The sequence below is a fragment of the Macaca thibetana genome, chromosome 2 (assembly GCF_024542745.1).
Source record: "Macaca thibetana thibetana isolate TM-01 chromosome 2, ASM2454274v1, whole genome shotgun sequence".
Classification (NCBI taxonomy): Eukaryota; Metazoa; Chordata; class Mammalia; order Primates; family Cercopithecidae; genus Macaca; species Macaca thibetana.
In genome coordinates, this window is record NC_065579.1 from 33,011,932 (window position 1) to 33,033,674 (window position 21,743).

Consider the following 21,743-nt stretch of genomic DNA (forward strand, 5'->3'; position numbering starts at 1 on the left):
TATGCTGGATTATGTTTATTGATTTGCGAATGTTGAACCAGCCTTGCATCCCAGGGATGAAGCCCACTTGATCATGGTGGATAAGCTTTTTGATGTGTTGCTGAATCCGGTTTGCCAGTATTTTATTGAGGATTTTTGCATCGATGTTCATCAGGGATATTGGTCTAAAATTCTCTTTTTTTGTTGTGTCTCTGCCAGGCTTTGGTATCAGGATGATGTTGGCCTCATAAAATGAGTTAGGGAGGATTCCCTCTTTTTCTATTGATTGGAATAGTTTCAGAAGGAATGGTACTAGGTCTTCTTTGTAACTCTGGTAGAATTCGGCTGTGAATCCATCTGGTCCTGGACTTTTTTTGGTTGGTAGGCTATTAATTGTTGCTTCAATTTCAGAGCCTGCTATTGGTCTATTCAGGGATTCAACTTCTTCCTGGTTTAGTCTTGGAAGAGTGTAAGTGTCCAGGAAATTATCCATTTCTTCTAGATTTTCCAGTTTATTTGCGTAGAGGTGTTTATAGTATTCTCTGATGGTAGTTTGTATTTCTGTGGGGTCGGTGGTGATATCCCCTTTATCATTTTTAATTGCGTCGATTTGATTCTTCTCTCTTTTCTTCTTTATTAGTCTTGCTAGTGGTCTGTCAATTTTGTTGATCTTTTCAAAAAACCAACTCCTGGATTCACTGATTTTTTGGAGGGTTTTTTGTGTCTCTATCTCCTTCAGTTCTGCTCTGATCTTAGTTATTTCTTGCCTTCTGCTAGCTTTCAAATGTGTTTGCTCTTGCTTCTCTAGTTCTTTTAATTGCGATGTTAGAGTGTCAATTTTAGATCTTTCCTGCTTTCTCTTGTGGGCACTTAGTGCTATAAATTTCCCTCTACACACTGCTTTAAATGTGTCCCAGAGATTCTGGTATGTTGTATCTTTGTTCTCATTGGTTTCAAAGAACATCTTTATTTCTGCCTTCATTTCGTTATGTACCCAGTAGTCATTCAGGAGCAGGTTGTTCAGTTTCCATGTAGTTGAGCGGTTTTGATTGAGTTTCTTAGTCCTGAGTTCTAGTTTGATTGCACTGTGGTCTGAGAGACAGTTTGTTATAATTTCTGTTCTTGTACATTTGCTGAAGAGTGCTTTACTTCCAATTACGTGGTCAATTTTGGAGTAAGTATGATGTGGTGCTGAGAAGAATGTATATTCTGTTGATTTGGGGTGGAGAGTTCTATAGATGTCTATTAGGTCTGCTTGCTGCAGAGATGAGTTCAATTCCTGGATATCCTTGTTAACTTTCTGTCTCGTTGATCTGTCTAATGTTGACAGTGGAGTGTTGAAGTCTCCCATTATTATTGTATGGGAGTCTAAGTCTCTTTGTAAGTCTCTAAGGACTTGCTTTATGAATCTGGGTGCTCCTGTATTGGGTGCATATATATTTAGGATAGTTAGCTCTTCCTGTTGAATTGATCCCTTTACCATTATGTAATGGCCTTCTTTGTCTCTTTTGATCTTTGATGGTTTAAAGTCTGTTTTATCAGAGACTAGTATTGCAACCCCCGCTTTTTTTTGTTCTCCATTTGCTTGGTAAATCTTCCTCCATCCCTTTATTTTGAGCCTATGTATGTCTCTGCGTGTGGGATGGGTCTCCTGAATACAGCAGACTGATGGGTCTTGACTCTTTATCCAGTTTGCCAGTCTGTGTCTTTTAATTGGAGCATTTAGTCCATTTACATTTAAGGTTAATATTGTTATGTGTGAACTTGATCCTGCCATTATGATATTGACTGGTTATTTTGCTCGTTAGTTGATGCAGTTTCTTCCTAGCCTCGATGGTCTTTACATTTTGGCATGTTTTTGCAATGGCTGGTACCGGTTGTTCCTTTCCATGTTGAGTGCTTCCTTCAGGGTCTCTTGTAAGGCAGGCCTAGTGGTGACAAAATCTCTAAGCATTTGCTTATCTGTAAAGGATTTTATTTCTCCTTCACTTATGAAACTTAGTTTGGCTGGATATAAAATTCTGGGTTGAAAATTCTTTTCTTTAAGAATGTTGAATATTGGCCCCCACTCTCTTCTGGCTTGTAGAGTTTCTGCCGAGAGATCTGCTGTTAGTCTGATGGGCTTCCCTTTGTGGGTAACCCGACCTTTCTCTCTGGCTGCCCTTAAGATTTTTTCCTTCATTTCAACTTTGGTGAATCTGGCAATTATGTGTCTTGGAGTTGCTCTTCTCGAGGAGTATCTTTGTGGCGTTCTCTGTATTTCCTGGATTTGAATGTTGGCCTGCCCTACTAGGTTGGGGAAGTTCTCCTGGATGATATCCTGAAGAGTGTTTTCCAACTTGGTTCCATTTTCCCCCTCACTTTCAGGCACCCCAATCAGACGTAGATTTGGTCTTTTTACATAATCCCATACTTCTTGCAGGCTTTGTTCATTTCTTTTTCTTCTTTTTTCTTTTGGTTTCTCTTCTCGCTTCATTTCATTCATTTGATCCTCAATCGCTGATACTCTTTCTTCCAGTTGATCGAGTCGGTTACTGAAGCTTGTGCATTTGTCACGTATTTCTCGTGTCATGGTTTTCATCTCTTTCATTTCGTTTAGGACCTTCTCTGCATTAATTACTCTAGCCATCAATTCTTCCACTTTTTTTTTCAAGATTTTTAGTTTCTTTGCGCTGGGTACGTAATTCCTCCTTTAGCTCTGAGAAATTTGATGGACTGAAGCCTTCTTCTCTCATCTCGTCAAAGTCATTCTCTGTCCAGCTTTGATCTGTTGCTGGCGATGAGCTGCGCTCCTTTGCTGGGGGAGATGCGCTCTTATTTTTTGAATTTCCAGCTTTTCTGCCCTGCTTTTTCCCCATCTTTGTGGTTTTATCTGCCTCTGGTCTCTGATGATGGTGATATACGGATGGGGTTTTGGTGTGGGTGTCCTTCCTGTTTGATAGTTTTCCTTCTAACAGTCAGGACCCTCAGCTGTAGGTCTGTTGGAGATTGCTTGAGGTCCACTCCAGACCCTGTTTGCCTGGGTATCAGCAGCAGAGGCTGCAGAAGATAGAATATTTCTGAACAGCGAGTGTACCTGTTGATTCTTGCTTTGGAAGCTTCCTCTCAGGGGTGTACTCCTCCCTGTGAGGTGTGGGGTGTCAGACTGCCCCTAGTGGGGGATGTCTCCCAGTTAGGCTACTCAGGGGTCAGGGACCCACTTGAGCAGGGAGTCTGTCTCTTCTCAGATCTCAACCTCCGTGTTGGGAGATCCACTGCTCTCTTCAAAGCTGTCAGACAGAGTCGTTTGCGTCTGCAGAGGTGTCTGCTGCGTTTGTTATGTTTACTGTGCCTTGTCCCCAGAGGTGGAATCTACAGAGACAGGCAGGTTTCCTTGAGCTGCTGTGAGCTCCACCCAGTTCGAGCTTCCCAGCAGCTTTGTTTACCTACTTAAGCCTCAGCAATGGCGGGCGCCCCTCCCCCAGCCTCGCTGCTGCCTTGCCGGTAGATCACAGACTGCTGCGCTAGCAATGAGGGAGGCTCCCTGGGTGTGGGACCCTCCTGGCCAGGTGTGGGATATGATCTCCTGGTGTGCCTGTTTGCTTAAAGCGCAGTATTGGGGTGGGAGTTACCCAATTTTCCAGGTGTTGTGTGTCTCAGTTCCCCTGGCTAGGCAAAGGGACTCCCTTCCCCCTTGCGCTTCCCAGGTGAGGCAATGCCTCGCCCTGCTTCAGCTCTCGCTGGTCGGGCTGCAGCAGCTGACCAGCACCGATCATCCGGCACTCCCCAGTGAGATGAACCCAGTACCTCAGTTGAAAATGCAGAAATCACCGGTCTTCTGTGTCGCTCACGCTGGGAGTTGGAGACTGGAGCTGCTCCTATTCGGCCATCTTGCTCCGCCCCATGTGCCACATTTTCTTAATCCAGTCTGTCATTGATGTACATTTGGGTTGGTTCCAAGTCTTTGCTATTGTGAATAGTGCCACAATAAACATATGTGTGCATGTGTCTTTATAGCAGCATGATTTATAATCCTTTGGGTATATATCCAGTAATGGGATGGCTAGATCAAATGGTATTTCTAGTTCTAGAACCTTGAGGAATCGCCACACTGTCTTCCACAACGTTGAACTAGTTTACAGTCCCACCAACAGTGTAAAAGTGTTCCTAATTCTCCACATCCTCTCTAGCACCTGTTGTTCCCTGACTTTTTAATGATCGTCATTCTAACTGGTGTGAGATGGTATCTCATTGTGGTTTTGATTTGCATTTCTCTGATGACCAGTGATGATGAGCATTTTTTCGTGTATCTGTTGGCTGCATAAATGTCTTCTTTTGAGAAGTGTCTGTTCATATCCTTTGCCCACTTTTTGATGGTTTTTTTTTTTTTTTTTTTTTTTTTTTTTTTATAAATTTGTTTGTGGTCTTTGTAGGTTCCGGATATTAGCCCTTTGTCAGATGAGTAGATTGCAAAAATTTTCTCCCATTCTGTAGGTTGCCTGTTCACTCTGATGGCAGTTTCTCTTGCTATGCAGAAGCCCTTTAGTTTAATTATATCCCATTTGTCAATTTTGGCTTTTGTTGCCATTGCTTTTGGTGTTTTAGACATGAAGTCCTTGCCCATGCCAATGTCCTGAATGGTATTGCCTAGGTTTTCTTCTAGAGTTTTTATGGTTTTAGGTCTAACATTTAAGTCTCTAATCCATCTTGAATTAATTTTTGTACAAGGTGTAAGGAAGGGATCCAGTTTTAGCTTTCTACATATGGCTAGCCAGTTTTCCCAGCACCACTTATTAAATAGGGAATCCTTTCCCTGTTTCTTGTTTTTGTCAGGTTTGTAAAAGATCAGATGGTTGTAGATGTGTGGTATTATTTCTGAGGGCTCTGTTCTGTTCCATTGGTCTATATCTCTGTTTTGGTACTAGTACCATGCTGTTTTGGTTGCTGTAGCCTTGTAGTATAGTTTGAAGTCAGGTAGCGTGATGCCTCCAGCTTTGTTCTTTTGGCTTAGGATTGTCTTGGCAATGTGGGCTCTTTTTGGTTCCATATGAACTTTAAAGTAGTTTTTTTCCAATTCTGTGAAGACAGTCATTGGTAGCTTAATGGGGATGGCATTGACTCTATAAATTACTTTGGGCAGTATGGCCATTTTCACGATATTGAGTCTTCCTATCCATGAGCGTGGAAGGTTCTTCCATTTGTTTGTGTCCTCTTTTATTTTATTGAGCAGTGGTTTGTAGTTCTCCTTGAAGAGGTCCTTCACATCCCTTGTAAGTTGGATTCCTAGGTATTTTATTCTCTTTGAAGCAATTGTGAATGGGAGTTCACTCATGATTTGGCTCTCTGTTTGTCTGTTACTGGTGTATAAGAATGCTAGTGACTTTTGCACATTGATTTTGTATCCTGATACTTTGCTGAAGTTGCTTATCAGCTTAAGGAGACTTTGGGCTGAGATGATGGGGTTTTCTAAATATACAATCATGTCATCTGCAAACAGGGACAATTTGACTTCCTCTTTTTCTAATTGAATACCCTTTATTTCTTTCTCTTGCCTGATTGCCCTGGCCAGAACTTCCAACACTATGTTGAATAGGAGTGGTGAGAGAGGGCATCCCTCTCTTGTGCCAGTTTTCAAGGGCAATGCTTCCAGTTTTTGCCCATTCTGTATGATATTGGCTGTGGGTTTGTCATAAATAGCTCTTATTATTTTGAGGTATGTTCCATCAATACCGAATTTATTGAGAGTTTTTATCATGAAGGGCTGTTGAATTTTGTCAAAGACCTTTTCTGCATCTATTGAGATAATCATGTGGGTTCTGTCTTTGGTTCTGTTTACATGCTGGATTACATTTATTGATTTGTGTACGTATCTGCTCTTCTCTTCATTTATTGGACATATTCTTACCCCAGGATGCTGGGAGACAACTTCGTGTTCTTTAAATTTACCAGTTTACAAAGGATGTTAAATGATACTTGCCAGCTCAGCTGTAATGAGTAACCTCATTTCTGGTGACACTGGTAAGGAGAGAAACTGTAAAAATGACAACTGCATTCTCAGGACCTTTCAGAAAATCCTCATTTCTTCACAACTGGGCAGAAAATTCAGCACTTATCCTCCCCTACTCTGTTTCTCAGCCTTAGGGGAACTCAGTTAGGAGAGTGGAAATATCTTGTGGTTTTTCTTCTGAATTATCTGCCTGAAGGCTTTGTTTGATTATGTGTGGGGTTTTGTCTTTCACCTCTATGTTATTTTGATTTTCCGAACAACACCCACATGCTGCTTCTGGAAAAATGATGGTTGTTCAATTTGAAGCAATTATGTAAACAGATGTCCTAACTTCCCTGTCCATTTAAACATGCTTAGAAGCTGTGGTGCATTTTGAAAAGGTTTATAAAACCATCTGTTGAGTTGTCTCAGACCTAAATAAAACTGCATTATAACATTTGAACTTTCTGTGCCTCGCACCCTTGTTAAGAAATGTCTAATTGCCTTATGTCTCAAAACAAGACTTCATTAGACCCATGTTTTTAAAGTTAAAAAGCAGAGGATTACAAGGAAAATGCAATTTGCAATTTGTGGGCCAGGTTTCAAATTTTGTTTTTCTTTATAAAAAGTCTAGCCCATGTTCCCTTGAAACAATGCCTAATAGCTCACATTTATTGATCTAGGCACTAAGATCTTATTGATTCATTTAATCCTCACAGCAGTCCAATGAGATATTATGATGAGCCCATTTTTCAGATGATGAAACTGAGACACAGAGAAGTTAAATAACTTGCTCAAGGTCTGGAATTCTCATTAGCAATGAGATTTTCAATTCAAAAATCAAAAACAGGAAAAGAAGAGAGACTTTAGAAGATTTAAGTTCTTTCCCTGTATTTATGCATTTTATCTTTACAATAACACAATGATATAGGTCTATGAATTGGCCCTATTTCTATTTATGTGTATTTCTCTTAAAAAAGAAGGCCAAGCAATGGAATTACAGCTATAATGGGAAGCAAAAACAAAACAAAACAAAACAAAAAATCACCTTTAGAAGATGAAAACATTAAGAGAAAGGCTAAATGAATTTTTGGGGTATATTTTTCTATAATTTCAAAATTCAGATAATTTCAGTAGGACATTCTTTTCTATTTTGGGGAGACAATAAATATACATATTTATTTTATTTTTAATTGACAAATAATAATTGCATATAATTATAGGGGATAAAGTGATATTTTGATACATATATACATCATGTAACAATCAAATCAGAGGAATCAACATGTCTAAAGTTGGAAACATTTCTTTTGAAGAAAGATGGTTTTGGGTTATGCAGTTAGGCCCTTTCAGAGGAGGCCTATGGCTGCTCTGTTCTCCGCTAGACTGTTAATGCCCCAAGGCCAGGACCCGCACCAAAGGAAAGAATTAGGCAATGAGGCTTCAAACCCTGGTTTTGTCCCTTATGTAATCTAGGTATGTTATTTGGCAATGGGGCCCCCTTAATTTATTCTCTGTAAAATGGGCGTAAACTCACAGGATTGTTGTGAGAATTATAAGGCGTGTGACCCACAGGGATATCTGACACTTTCTATGTGTTTACTCAATTGGGTCACTCTATTACCATCTTCCTGAGTTCTGTAGGAATGCCCTTTGCCCACTATTTATTAAATCTGATAGTGAGTGCCTATGGAGTTCCAGCCACCATGCCACATGCTTTCCATGCCTTATCATCCCAACCCCTCCCTATTCAAAATGTGGTTCAGGGACCAGCAGCAGCAGCATCACCCAGAATGTGATGCCTTTCTCCTGATGTAAGCAATCAGGATCTGTATTTATAACAAGAGCCCCAGATGGTTTGCCTAAATGTTAAAGTTTTAGGAGTATTGGTCTGAGCCTCATAGCTATGCTACAGGTTAATAATGATAATTGTACATTTCCCAGATATGTGAAGGCCAGAGGTGAAGTTATTTGTTCTCGGCTACACAGTCCTGAAATTTGCATTCAGATATGGCTGGTTCCTAAGTCTCACTATGCAACCTACACCCTTAACCCAATGCTGACACCTAATGTTTGCCAAGGAATCTAGGAAGACTTGGCTGTTTCATAGCAGTCTTTGGTGGGATCATGCCAACTCGAAGGAACTGAAACTGGACTCAAGCTCCTGGGGTCAGTGACGGGCTACCTGGCTACTCTCTCACTCTGCCTCCTTCCCCCTACTTTTTCCAGTTTGCTGTCCTTGTTTCTCAAGCCCTTACTTAAACTTGATGACAGATGGTTTCTAATTCTCTCTCCTTAGGGTCCAGTTAGCTCTTCCTCTGTCCAAGGCAAATCCTCCTTTCTAGCACTTGCTTCTTTCCACTCCATTCCCATCTTTCCAAGGCAAGAGACTCCCCCAACTCAGTCCCAGAGATCAACATTATCCCATGGCTTCTGGCAGCTTAGTACAACAGCTGATGCATTGACTTTAACCCACAGGGTTAAGTTTGAGTCAGGGATCATGGGGAGGTTTTTTAAATATTGAGAGTTGAAGTTTGAGAGTCATCCTTGTACTCCTTGAGAAATGTCTTTCTGTCTATCAAACAAAAAAGGATGTTAATATAACCCCCTTTGCCATATCCTCTCCCCTCAACATACTCCTCTCTTTAGTACACAACTAGTCCCAACAAACCACAACTGGACATTTAGGAATGAAGTTGGTTGAGAGAATTGCTGTAGGTGCTGATTCAAACTATAGTAACCTCAAGCAGACCTCTTGGTTTATGTTAAAGATACTCTACTGATATTTCCTTCTCTGGTGTTGATGGGACTTTGTAGTAGGAATCATACACAGTTTTCTCCTCTCCTCCATGTTATCTCTCTGCGAACTTTCTCAGGAAGTATCTTGTCTATTTTATCAGTGACAAGGACCATGCTGGCAAGTCCAAAGTCAAAGTAATTAAATGTTTATTAATAACAACTAGGTACAGATGAATCTATACTGAATCATAGCTTTCCTGTGGACTTTTATCATGCTTTTGTTCCCACAATTTTGTTTTTGCAAGAACAGTACAAATTTTAAACATGATCATAAAATTACTGTTAGTTAGAAAAGTTTTTAAAAAGATAAGTGTTCAAATTCAGTTGAATCTGATAGTTTTCCAGCAAATATTAATAGAATAAAGATAGAAGAGTTATGTGTTCTGAGCTGCTCAAAGTGGAAAAGTTGGCACATTGTCCTGATCAAGAAGCAAATAGAGAAGGTAGTAACCTAGGACCAGGCTGTGTTGGAAAAGGGAGAGAACTCAGGGGCATTGACTCTTTCCCTAACACTCTGTTGCTGAGGAAACTGAAGCCAGAGGTTTATCCAAGGCTACATAGCCAATTATGGCAGATGAAGGACTAGGACCCAGGTTCCTGACCTCTAATCTGTTAGTGCTGCACAGAAGTTTCTCTATGAACCATCTCTAAGACAAATGAGAATGAATTTCCAGACTTGGGGGAATGTTCCAATTTGTTTGAAGTCTTTCATACTACTTTTAAAAGTCACCGAAATTTTGCACTTGATAATATACTTCACCCATGTGAAGTAAATTTTGCATTTTATAATATACTTCACCCATGTTTCCTGTGCTTAAAAAATAATGTACACTAATTTAGCATTTCCCTACAACTGTTGGAGTAAAATTGATGCACCCAGAGTTATCACAGCCTCTTCATATCTCCTGGCACATTGCCATGGATTCTGGGTTCAGAAGCCTTCCAGATTGTCTTGTGTGATTTCCAGTAGGCTAGCAATGTGTCATATTCCTGCCTACACTGTTTTCTCAGTCCTTAGTGATTAATTAGGTCCATTTGGCTTGGTCAGTACTCAGATCTGATAATCATGTGAAGTAGATCTGAGTGTTGAATGTTGGCAGCACGGCACTCACTTTCCATGCCAGCTTTCTCCACGTGGCAAGGAGTTCCACAGATGTGCGCCACGCAGCTGCAGGCTGGAGGTGGGTGTACGCTAAACTGTGGGAGCAAGAACATTGAGCAGAATTCCAGAGATAAGCACAGTCCGCTTCTGGGCCTTTGTACATGCTGTTCCTTCACACTAGAATGCATTTCCCTGCCTTTTTGCCAGTTAAGTATCTGACTTATTATCTCAGAAGTGTCAGATGCCATAATTTTTATTAGGTTCCCTCTGTTCCTTTCCCTCAAAATGAATCTCCTCTTCCTGTGCTCCTAAAATATATTATTGGAGCTCTTTCTTGTCTGAAAATCATTTATCTATCTTTCTACTTGGATTTTAATCTCTTTGAAGATGCCGCCATGTCATCTTTGTATCTCCAAATGGCTTGTTAATGCTTTCATGTAGTATCTGTTTCATCAGTCTTGATTAATTTGGATTTCTAAGTTAGGAAAAAGCCTAATTTAAGGTTACTTTGGCCATATGAGGAACAAGAGAGGATGCTTTTTGCTTTTATTCTTAGGAGACTTACGACTGTTCCCATGGTTTTTTGTGTTACGTTAACATAAACATTGAACTCTTCATATTTCATTTCCCACTAGGATTTTTTCTTCAAGTAAGCTGACTCTGAAAAACAATGTTTGGGATACACATTATTGTTTGTTAGAAAAGTTTTTTAAAAGATAGGTGTTCCTGAACAGCAAGAGTGAAGAGCTCTGTAATGTTAAGAAAATTTATTTGCAAATTAACCCTTGACTATTTATCTTGCTGAGGTCTAGCCTAACATCTTCATATCCTCAGCATCTAACATCTTCACATCCTCAGCATGTTGCTACCTGGAGGACGGCCCAGAGCCTGCTTGTTCCTGCCCAGACAGATGAAGGAGGAGAAGCTGACCCTCAGTGGGGCTCTTTTCCACACGCTTTGGCAGAGAGTAGATACAAAGATGGACATGACTAAGCTCAGGCATCCACCTCTTTGGAAACCACACCTCAAATCCTGAGAGAAGCATTCTGAAAGCATTTCTAGTTTCATCATGAGTTTGACATTCTGCAAATTGTCTGTATAAGTCAGGGCAGGTTAACTGTGAAACCATTCTTTTCCAAGTCTCAGTGTCTTAACATAATAAGTGGTTATTTCTGCCACCTGTCATAAGTGGATATGGACCCTTGCATATGTTTGTGTGGGAGAAGGCATGTTTTGCGGCATGCCACTGTTTTGGGATGTGGGCTGCTTCTGTCAGTGGCCCCATTATACCTTAGGGCCTCAAAGCCTTTTTCTGGATCCTCTACACCTGACTGGCAGATGAGGGGAGAGGGAGTAATGGAGTACAGTGCATGCACTGGAAATGACATACGTCACTTCCACCTGCATCCCATTGGCTAGACCCCAGTCAGTAGGCACCACCTAACTGCAAGAGGGGTTGGGAAATATAGTCCATCTGTGCTCTAGGAAGAAGAAGGAAGGGGTTTGCTGATCATCTAACTAGTTGACCCATAGACTTTGTTGGATTTATTGTTAATATTTCACTTTTAAGCATTGTTATTAGTTGTTAAATTGATCATAATTGAAAAGGCTAAGTAAAGGATGCAAACTAAGTAAAGGAGATAAATTTGTATCTCTATAAAGCCTTCCCTGATCCCTCTTCACTCTTACATTCTGGTTGTGATATGTCTAGCTCTGACCACCAGGAATTCTCTAGAGGGGATTCCCACATGGCGTCTACTGTTTCCATTCTCATGGTGTTTGACATTTATGACTGCCCCTTTGAAGAGTCTGCCACTTGGGTCAATAGCTCCCACCACACTGCATCCTGTGAACAATTAATAAAGATTTATGAAGTTTACAAATGATTTAATGTTGTCTCCTTATTCCCATTCCGATGCATGATGTTGGCTGAGTTTTACACATATTGGGAGCCTGAAGACCCACAATACACATAGCCCACACCAATGACAGCCAACCTCCAGGTTAGAACTAGGGAACTAAATAGCAATAAATAACTGGAATGTATAATGCTGAGTTATTTGTGCATGTATTTATATAATTATATATCCTTTAAATCATATTCATGTTTTTCTCATCTGAACGAGAAGACACATGAAAAAGATGGCCTGAAGTTACTCCAGCTAATCATAAATTTTTGTGTGTGTGTGTGTGTGTTTGGATTAGATGGATGGAACCAACAGATTTTACTTGTTCATCTGGGAGACAGAGCACCATCAGGATGTGGAGCATGTGGCTCGCTGCATTCTCTGCTATGGTAAGCCAGGAAAGCCTTTAGAACAGGATTAATTCACTGGTGGCCACAGGCTAGCTCTGCTCAGCAGATGTGTATTTACTTGGCATGTGCAGGGTTTTAAAATCTAGAGAATTTCCTATGAAGTCTGGATTTCTGGTTTTTCTTAGGAAGTCAGACTTGTCTTGAAGGTCACGGACACTGCATTCCCATTAGGCACAGTCAGCAGAGCTGAGTTGGGCCTGACCTCTCTTAATGGGGTGAGGAGTCTCACAGTCCTCACCCCACCCTATCTTACTTCTGGCATGCTCTGCTCATTTATCTGTCCTGCTAGCTGCTGGGGTCAGCTGGGCTTGTGGTTCCTGCCTTAGTGCACCTTATTGTGATGGGCAGGCTACTGAACTAAGAATTAAGAGTGATGGGTTCTAGGCCTGGAACCACCATTGACCAGCAGTGGGATACTGGCCAGTCATCCAGTTTGTCTTGGTTCCCAAGCCCCATTGCTATATCCCACACCAACCTGTGCTGGAGAGAAGTTTCTGCTGAAATGCATGCATGCCCACATGTGAAGAGCTCCTGTCCACATCCATTTTACCCAGCATCAGAGTGGGTGAACTTGAGGGGATGTCATGGTTTTCTCTCCTTGATCCACACTAAGCCTAGTACTACCACAAGATACCCAGCTATGACAACTTGGTCAAGTGTAGTAACTGCCATTTGTGCGTGTGTCACAAGTGATGCACTGCTTTCACATCCATCATCTAATCTGACATATTGCTTTTTCGGGCCTCAGTTCCCTGTCCTCTAGAAACCTAAACCTAGCTAGTGTTCATCGAGGTTTTATTATGCATCGGGCATTGTTTTGAACACTTACATATATATGAACTCAGTTTTTCTTTTAAACTTCATAAACAACCTCAAAAGGAAGTACTATTATTATTGTCATCATTACCTCCATGAGTCAAATGAGAAAACTGAGGTTCTGGGGAGACTAAGTAATTTACCCAAGGTCACATGCTGAGTAAAGCAATAGACCCGGACTGAACCAGGTAGCCAGGTTGCTGAACTCTTGACTATTACCCCTGTGCTTTGATAATGACTGAATTAGGAGTTTTTAACCTTTCTTGGTATCATAGATCCCTTCTGTATCTTGTCAAACCTATGCTCTCCTTAGAATAATGTTTTTCAATGCATAAAATAAAAAACAGGATTACAAAGGAAAATGATTACATTGAAATTATCAAGATACTTAAAAATTTTGATATAGTAATATATATACTTTTAAAAGTTTTATTTTTAATTGACAAATAATAATTATATAAATTTATGGGGCACAGTGATGTTTCAATGCATGTATACATTGTCGAATGATCAAATCAGGCCAATTAATGTAACAATTGCTTCAAATACTTATCATTTGTGTGTGGTGAATATGTTTAAAATCTACCTTTTAAAGTTATTTTGAAATATACAATACATTATTATTGACTATAATACCATGCTGTGCAACAGACCACCAGAACCTATCCTTCTGTCTAACTTAAACTTTGTACCCTTGACTAATGTACCTCCTTTCCCCATTCACCTTCCTCCCCCGCTCCCTGCACTCTATTTCTATGAGTTTGAACTTTTTACATTCCACATACAAGTGAGATCATGCAATATTTGTCTTCCTGTACCCGGCTTATTTCACTTAGCATAATGTCCTCTACATCACAAATGTGATCCACATCACAAATGACAGAATTTCCTGTTTTTTTAAAAGGCTGAATAGTACTCTGTTGTGTATATATACCACATTCTTAACCCATTTGTTATGTGCTTCTTTATTAGCATTTTAAACGATAAGATCTAGCAGGTCTAATAACTATTATTTCAAAGTATTAGTGAGTTCAAATAATATTGAGCCATTTGCAACCACTGATAAGGAAATCAGTGATTTCTATTGGTGTCGGAATCACTAGTATTATAGTTGCTTGTTGTCTTTATGCACAGTGAAAAGAAATGTTAAATTTCATTTCAATAGAGGTAGTGAAAATAAAGATGTAATTTTTTCCCATCCTCATTCACGGACACCTTGGGGGACTGTGGTTCCCAGGTTAAGAACACCTGCCCCCGCCAGTTCTAAATGAAAGATTTTGCCCCAGCAGTGGGTCCCTAACACCATTGTTCATCAGAATACCTGCGTACACTTCAATGATAGATTCTGAACTCCCTCCCAGCACTACCAAACCAGCATCTTGGCATGGCTAGAGCCTGGGAATCTACAGTAAAAAAAAGAAAAAAAAATTCTACATGCCATTTTAATGCTGAACCAGCTTGAGAGCTCTAAGACTACACTATTAGCTTCTCATTTAAAATTGGCAATGTTTGATCTTTTTTTCTTAACCTTATAAAAAAGGCACTTTCATGTGGTTGTTAAGGTCTCTTCCAGCTCTAGCAATCAATGTTTTTTTATGTGGTTTCCCACTACTCTTGATTTATCTATTGTTAGATTATAATCTATTATTAGATTACAATTATTTTCTGGAGGAGGAAATAGAGGTGATGTCTGTGAACACAGAGACTGGGAAGCCATGTGGCCTAGTGGTTGAAAATATTTAGTGTGCAATCGATCTCAATTCTTCTTACGAGAAATGAGCTCATTTACAGTGCCCAGTGGCTTGCGACGTCACCACAATGCCGGGAAGATAGTGCTCAGAGACAGCTGTCCTTATTGAGGGTCTGGAACTGTGTTTTGCATGGAAAAGAAGGGGATGCGTGGTTTAACTCCGGCCTCTCCCTGCACTTCCTTCCTAGACAAATGCAGACCAGATCCAGAATGCCCGGCTGGCGCGCCGGGGCCCCAGGAGATGGACGTGGATTTGGTGTTCCTGGTGGACAGCTCCTATGGAGTGGATGCCGACGTGTACCGCGGGTCTTTGAGTCTAGTGGATGCCACGCTAGAAGACCTGGAGGTGGCTGAGCAGCCCAGCGCGTCCCACCGTGGGGCGCGCGTGGCCCTGGTGATGCACACGACACCCAACTTCTGGCCGGGTGTGGGTCGCCGCCCTGTGCTCGAGGGCTTCCGCCTGACTACCTTTAGCAACCGGAAGCAGATGCAGAGACTTGTGCGCGAAGCTGCAGCCCACCCCTTGCAGGGAACCCCCGCCCTGGGCCACGCCCTGGAGTGGACGCTGGAGAATGTGCTCCTGGCAGCCCCTCTGCCGCGGAGGGCACAAGTCCTCTTCGCCATCGTGGCCAGCGAGACAAGTAGCTGGGACAGGGAGAAGCTATGGACTCTGTCCCTGGAGGCCAAATGCAAGGGCATCACTCTCTTTGTGCTGGCCTTGGGTCCGGGTGTGGGGACGCATGAGTTAGCAGAGTTAGCCGAGCTGGTCAGTGCCCCCTCTGAGCAGCATCTACTGCGCCTACAAGGGGTCTCGGAGCCAGAGGTTAACTACGCTCGGGGATTCACTCGGGCCTTCCTGACCCTCCTAAAAAGTGAGCAGTCCCCGGGTACTGGGGCACCTTGGGTGGAGTGGGGAGAGGAATTTACAGAGCCTGGCATTTGGGCATGCAGGTGCCTGTTGCACATTCACTATTGCCTAATGTTTGTAGCCCAGCATCCCTGGGAAGTGCCAGGGAGCACCCTATTTTCTGAAAAGCCTGCTCGATTATTGCCCTGACATTGTGTCAAGCCTAGTGATGGTTTCTTGTCCCGAACCTCTCATTTGGTGGCTGGGAGCCTCAGACTTCCACCTAACTTTTCAATTTTCTCATTTGTCAAAATGAGAATTGCAGTCTTTTCCCTAATTGTGAAGCCATATGTTCAGGGAGGGGCTTTGAAAGCACCAATATTGTACACATCTAAGGCATAGTTACTGCTATTACTATTTATTACTACAGTTTCCAATAGTATTTGACAGTGCTTCTTATTTTTACGTGTACGTGAATCTCCTGGGGATCTTGTTAAAATGTAGATTGTGATACGGTAGGTCTGCGTTGGAGACAAGAGTCTGCGTTTCTTATAAGCTTGAGAGTGATATCAATGATCCTAGTTTATTTGATGTTTATTTTAAAGTAGAGGTTGACATGGCAGTGTGGAGTCAGGGATTTTCAGGGACTCACTAGGAAGTAAGGGAGACAGGACAAAAGTCTAGGGTCTTCCATCTCAGGTTGGGTGGATGAAGCCAACCGTGAAGATTAAGGGGCAAGGGCTGTGCCAATGGGTCCTAGCCGGAATTCTTTCCCATTCCCCTGCTCCAGCATCCTCACCTCCAATTAGAACTCGTGGAATTGTTATTGTTTTTTCTCTTAGAACTAGATGAATTACAGTGGCTCAAGCCTGTAATCCCAGCACTTTGGGAGGCCGAGACAGGCGGATCACGAGGTCAGGAGATTGAGACCATCCTGGCTAACACGGTGAAACTCCGTCTCTACTAAAATACAAAAAACTAGCCAGGTGTGGTGGCGGGCACCTGTAGTCCCAGCTACTCAGGAGGCTGAGGCAGGAGAATGCCATGAACCCAGGAGGCCGAGCTTGCAGTGAGCTGAGAGCCGGCCACTGCACTCCAGCCTGGGCGACAGAGCAAGACTGTCTCAAAAAAAAAAAAAAAAAAAAAAAAAAGAACTAGATGAATTAAATTTGTGGGCAGCCAAATATGTATCCCTAGCATGAAAATGGAGATTTAGAATTGGGATGATGAGGGTATTATCCTGGTCACATTGTTAATAGTTTGTCTTGGGTTTCATCCTCCTGTGCATAATTCAACTTATGTGCGGGGTGCTTTGCTGTAACATGTGAAGCCCCCTTGCCCTCCTTGCTGGGAGACATTCGTTTCTCAGTTTATAGGTTGTTGTGATAGCCCATTGGGAGCCCTGAGGGACATCTGTGCCTTCATCACTACAAGAATAAAGGAGTCTGATGAACATCTTAGAAGTACGAACACAGCATTTGTACCTCTCCAATTTGAGAGGTACAAAGATCAGTGAATTGGTTCCAGTCCTAGCTCTGCCACTAGTGAACTATGTGATCCTGGAAAAGTCAATGAATGTCTCTAAACCTTAGGTTTCTTACATGTGTAGGGAGTGGTAACAGAAGGCTGATGGCTTGGAGATTCTTTGAAGGAGAAGCAGCCTAAAGGAATCACTTTTCTAATCTGTTTTAATTTAATTTTATTTTTTATGTTGTATTATGTTAGATTGTATTTTGTATTTTGTTATTCTTTTAGGTTGGATTTTACTTTGCATTATTTACATAATAGGATACATTTTATGTTTTTATTTTGTTTTATTTGCTTTTACATTTATATTTATTTTATGCTTTATGTGAATATATTTTATGTCTTTTTGATTTTATGTCTTCCAGGATTAAAAAAATTAATGTTTTATTTGCTTTTATTTTTATATTGTTATGTTTTATTACATTTTGTTTTATTTGTTATATTTTATACTTTATTTGATTTTATATTTTGAATTTGATGTCTTTATGAATAATATTTTGTTTTATTTTATGTTTTATTTTAGAATTTTATATTATTTTATATTTGACTTGATTTTTTATTTTACTTTTAGGTGGGACAAACCAGTACCCATCCCCAGAACTCACCGAAGAATGTGGGGGCCTACACCGCGGGGACACTCTGCTGCAATTAGTCACGACTGTCAACAGGTGGGTTGAGGACAGGGTTGAGATTGGTCCATACTTCCGCCCCAAGGCAGAAGAGACTTTCTCCCTAAAGAAAGGTCACATGCAATGCTAGTTCTCAACTTGACCTAAACCACTGGGCCTGGGGTGCTCCTGGGTTTGACAGTTCTGATATGGATTGTCTTTCTTTTCTTTTCTTTTCTTCAGACAGGGTTTTGCTCTGTTGCCTAGGCTGGAGTGCAGTGGCATAACCTCAGCTCACTGCAGCCTTGACCTCCCAGGCTCAAGCAATCCTCCTGCCTTAGCCTCTCAAGTCACTTAGACTACAGGCGTATGCCTACACACCCTGCTGGTTTTGTACTTTTGTAGGGATAGTTTCACTATGTTGCCAAGGCTGGTCTTGGCATTCTACCAATTTCTACCAATTTCCATTCTACCATATCACCCCAAGCTTGAATTTCATATCCCAGAGGTAAAAATAATAATGCTAAACATATCAGTCTGATTTTTCAAACATGTCTACAAAGCTAAGAAAATAGTTAATGCAATAACACAGTCATTAGGAAATGCCCACACATAAGGCTTACAAATCACAGAAATAACAATTGGGAGTTGAGCCTCTCAGTTCTTGAGATATTTTCATGCAGTTTGACATGGATTGTTTCCATACAGGTTGCCCAGGCACCAGTTTGGTATGTCTGGCTTGGCTGATGATTTGGAAGCACTTGAAGCAACAGGCATTTTTCTAGAAGAGAAGAGAAAAGACATGACAACATCTATAACTCAGCAAGAAGTGCTTGAAAATTATGAAAATAACAAATATGACATTGAAGAAAACGAACAAGAAACACCAGCAAAACAAAAAGAAACTGGAAAAGAAATAAATGCAGGCACTACCTATGGTAAAAACCAAACTACTTTTTGGCCCTTAAGTTGGATTAATTTTTTTCATTTTTAACTTTTTCTTTAAAAAAAATCCTGTGCACTGTGTTAGCATGCAATTTTTTTTATTCACTTTGCTTACAAATCCACAGGTTCATGTATGCAGCTAAAGAAAATAGCTTAAGAAGGCAAACAAAGGCTAACTTTCACCTGCTGTCAAACTGGAGCTGGATGGAAATTATTTCAGGGCATATTATAAAGGCACACTCTATGAAGGGTCTGCACTACCTTTGCGGAGAAGCAATGAGTTGTTGCAGAAGTGGTGAGGACACCCCTGACCTTGAAGTGCACCTACCTGGAGAAAAGCTCTACATTTTGGATACATCTAAAACAACTGTAGCTTCAGTTTTGGATTACAGCATGCAGTAATGCAAATGCCAAGTTCCTTTTTTTTTTTTGAGGCAGAGTCTCACTCTGTCACCCAGGCTGGAGTGCAGTGGCATGATCTCGGTTCATTGCAACATCTGCCTCCCGGGTTCAAGCAATTCTCCTGCCTCAGCCTCCTGAGTAGCTGGGATTACAAGAGCCCAGCTAAGTGTGGCTAAGTTTTGTATTTTTAGTAGAGACGGGGTTTCACCATGTTGGCCAGGCTGGTCTCGAACTTCTCACCTCAGGTGATTCTCCCGCCTCAGCCTCCCAAAGTGCTGGGATTACTGGCATGAGCCACTGCACTCGGCCACCAAGTTACTTTTTATATGTGATCAACAAATTAAGCAGAACACTAACCACATGAGAAAGAGATACAGGAAAACTTCTCTGTGAAGTTTTGGAAAGTGATTCAAGATAGCTGAAAGAGTTTCTAGTGAGGGGTGTGGTTAGTCCTGGTGACTTTAAGGGAGAGATCATTTATCTGAGGTTTTGAATGTGCCTAGATGATTCTCCATCTGGGGCTACTAGCTAAGTGGCCATGGGAGTTATTTACTGTCTTGGTGACTCGGTTTTCTGCTCCGTAAAGTGGGGATTATATGAGTCCCTACCTCATAGGGGTGAGAATACAACTTGATAATTCATGTGTTTGCCACATAGTATATATCCACACAAGTTAGTTGTTAAGATGCTGATGATACATGCAACCTTTCAGATTTCAAAGCAAACACATGTCCAAAATAAATAACAAAATTAGACAGACATAGGAATACCACCTCCTTAGGCTAGAATATTAAACACAGAAGAACTTACCTTGTTAGTTCTTATGTTTTCGGTATAGAATATCCTCAGGTAATCGTACTAAGGTAGTGATTTTCCGTCTTGACTGTACATTAGAGTCACCTGGGGATCTTTAACGATTGCCCTCAGCCCAAATCAGTCAATCTCTGGGTGTGGGACTTACCCAGTGATTCCACTGAACAACCAAGAGTGAGAACTACTGCTTTAAGGCATTCTTTCTCATAAAAATCAAGATGGAAAGGATGGGGGAGAGCTTCCCAGTCAACTAATCCAATTCCATTCACAGACAAAAACTGAGGTTTGAAGGCCCCCAATACTCAGCCGCTCTGTTGGTATGTGGCTCTGGCCAGTTTCCTTTCTGTTTTCATTCCAAGGCCATTCAAAACCCTCACCACCTCCTCAAGGTCCTTCCTCCATGCCTCTTCCTCTAGCAGATATGCCCCCTCTTCTTTTATTCTTTTCAAAAGAAATAAAGGTGACTAAGCACAATGTCCTGCAACTTCCTATATTTCTGCAAGCCTCTCTTCCTGCCCTCCCATTGGAGAAAAGAACTGGCCCTTCTCTTATTCTGAATTGTCAAGAAAGACCAAAGGGCTCTTCCAGACCTTGTTGACTTGTGCTCCTTGGGATTTGGCACTACCTTCCTCATTAGACCCTCTCCTCTCACAGCTTTGGAGACAACATTTTCCTCTTGTTCTTCTATTCTGGCCAGTCCGTCTTTGTGGGCTCCTCTTCCCAGATCCACCTTCACAGGGGGATTCAGGTTTTGTGGAATTTATACAATTTTGGGGCCCTCTTTAAGAAAAAGATTAAAAATTTATTAAAATTAAGTGAAAAGTGAATATTCATTTAGAAGAGGCTTATGCAAATGATTTACTCTGAAGCCTAGGCTTTATTAATATCGTAATGAATCTGCCACACCCTTCCCCACGATTCTTTCTTCAGTCCTCCAAACACTCTGCACACACTACACTACTTAGGCATGCTTCCCCACTCCACCCACAACATCAACTATCCCCTCTGTGCTGGTGACGCTCAAATCCATATCTTCCACTTTAACCTTCTCCTGTGCTATAGCCTAGTGTATTCAATTACCCTCCAGATCGTTCCACTGGACTTGCCTGCAGTTACATCAAACCAACTTAGTTCAACCATCCCAACTCATTGTCTTTCCCATTCAAATCTCCTTCTCTTCCTTTACCAACTATCTTTATTGGTATGAACCACCACTAGCCCACAAATGGAAAGCCAAAACTCAGTATTATTTTAAAAAAATTAATTAATTAGATTTAGGAGTGCAAGTACATGTGGATATACTGCATATTTGTGAAGTATGGGTTTTTAGAGTACTCATTACCCAAATAGTGTACACTGTACCCAAAAGATAGTATCTCATCCTACACACCCTTGCCCCCACCCCTACCCTCCCACCATTTGGAGTCTCCAATGTCTTACTCCACTCTGTATGTTCACATATACCAATCGTTTATCTCCTACATATAAGTGAGAACACGCCGTTTTTGACTTTCTATTTCTGTATCATTTCACTTAGGATAATATCCTCCAGTTCTATCCAAGTTGCTGCAAAAAACATGATTTCATTCTTTTTTATGCATGAGTAGTATTCCATGGTATATATACCACGTTTTTAATCCAATAATTCGTTGATAAGCATTTAGATTGATTCCATGACTTTGCTATTGTGAATACTGCTCCCATGAGCATATGGGTGTCTTTTTGATAGAATAATTTCTTCTCCTTTGGGCAGATACTCAGTAGTGGAGATGCTGGATTGACGAGTAGTTCTATTTTTAGTTCTCTGAGAACTCTTCATACTGTTTTCCATAACGATTGTACTAATTTACATCCCCACCAGTAGCGTTCCCTT

General features: G+C 41.2%; 2 protein-coding genes across 2 annotated transcripts in view; one reads left to right on the forward strand and one right to left on the reverse strand.

Moving 5' to 3' along the window:
• The window catches only part of LOC126947030 (60S ribosomal protein L7a-like), a 428,366-nt gene that overhangs the window by 116,422 nt on the left and 290,201 nt on the right, over nt 1-21,743 (reverse strand). The gene's annotated exons all lie outside the window — the stretch shown is intronic.
• The window catches only part of LOC126947094 (collagen alpha-4(VI) chain-like), a 105,984-nt gene that overhangs the window by 80,822 nt on the left and 3,419 nt on the right, over nt 1-21,743 (forward strand). Inside the window, exons 34-37 of the mRNA XM_050777724.1 lie at nt 12,051-12,141; nt 14,917-15,600; nt 17,674-17,770; nt 18,419-18,648. Coding sequence (XP_050633681.1) covers nt 12,051-12,141; nt 14,917-15,600; nt 17,674-17,770; nt 18,419-18,648 — 1,102 coding nt within the window. The remainder of the gene's footprint in view (nt 1-12,050; nt 12,142-14,916; nt 15,601-17,673; nt 17,771-18,418; nt 18,649-21,743) is intronic.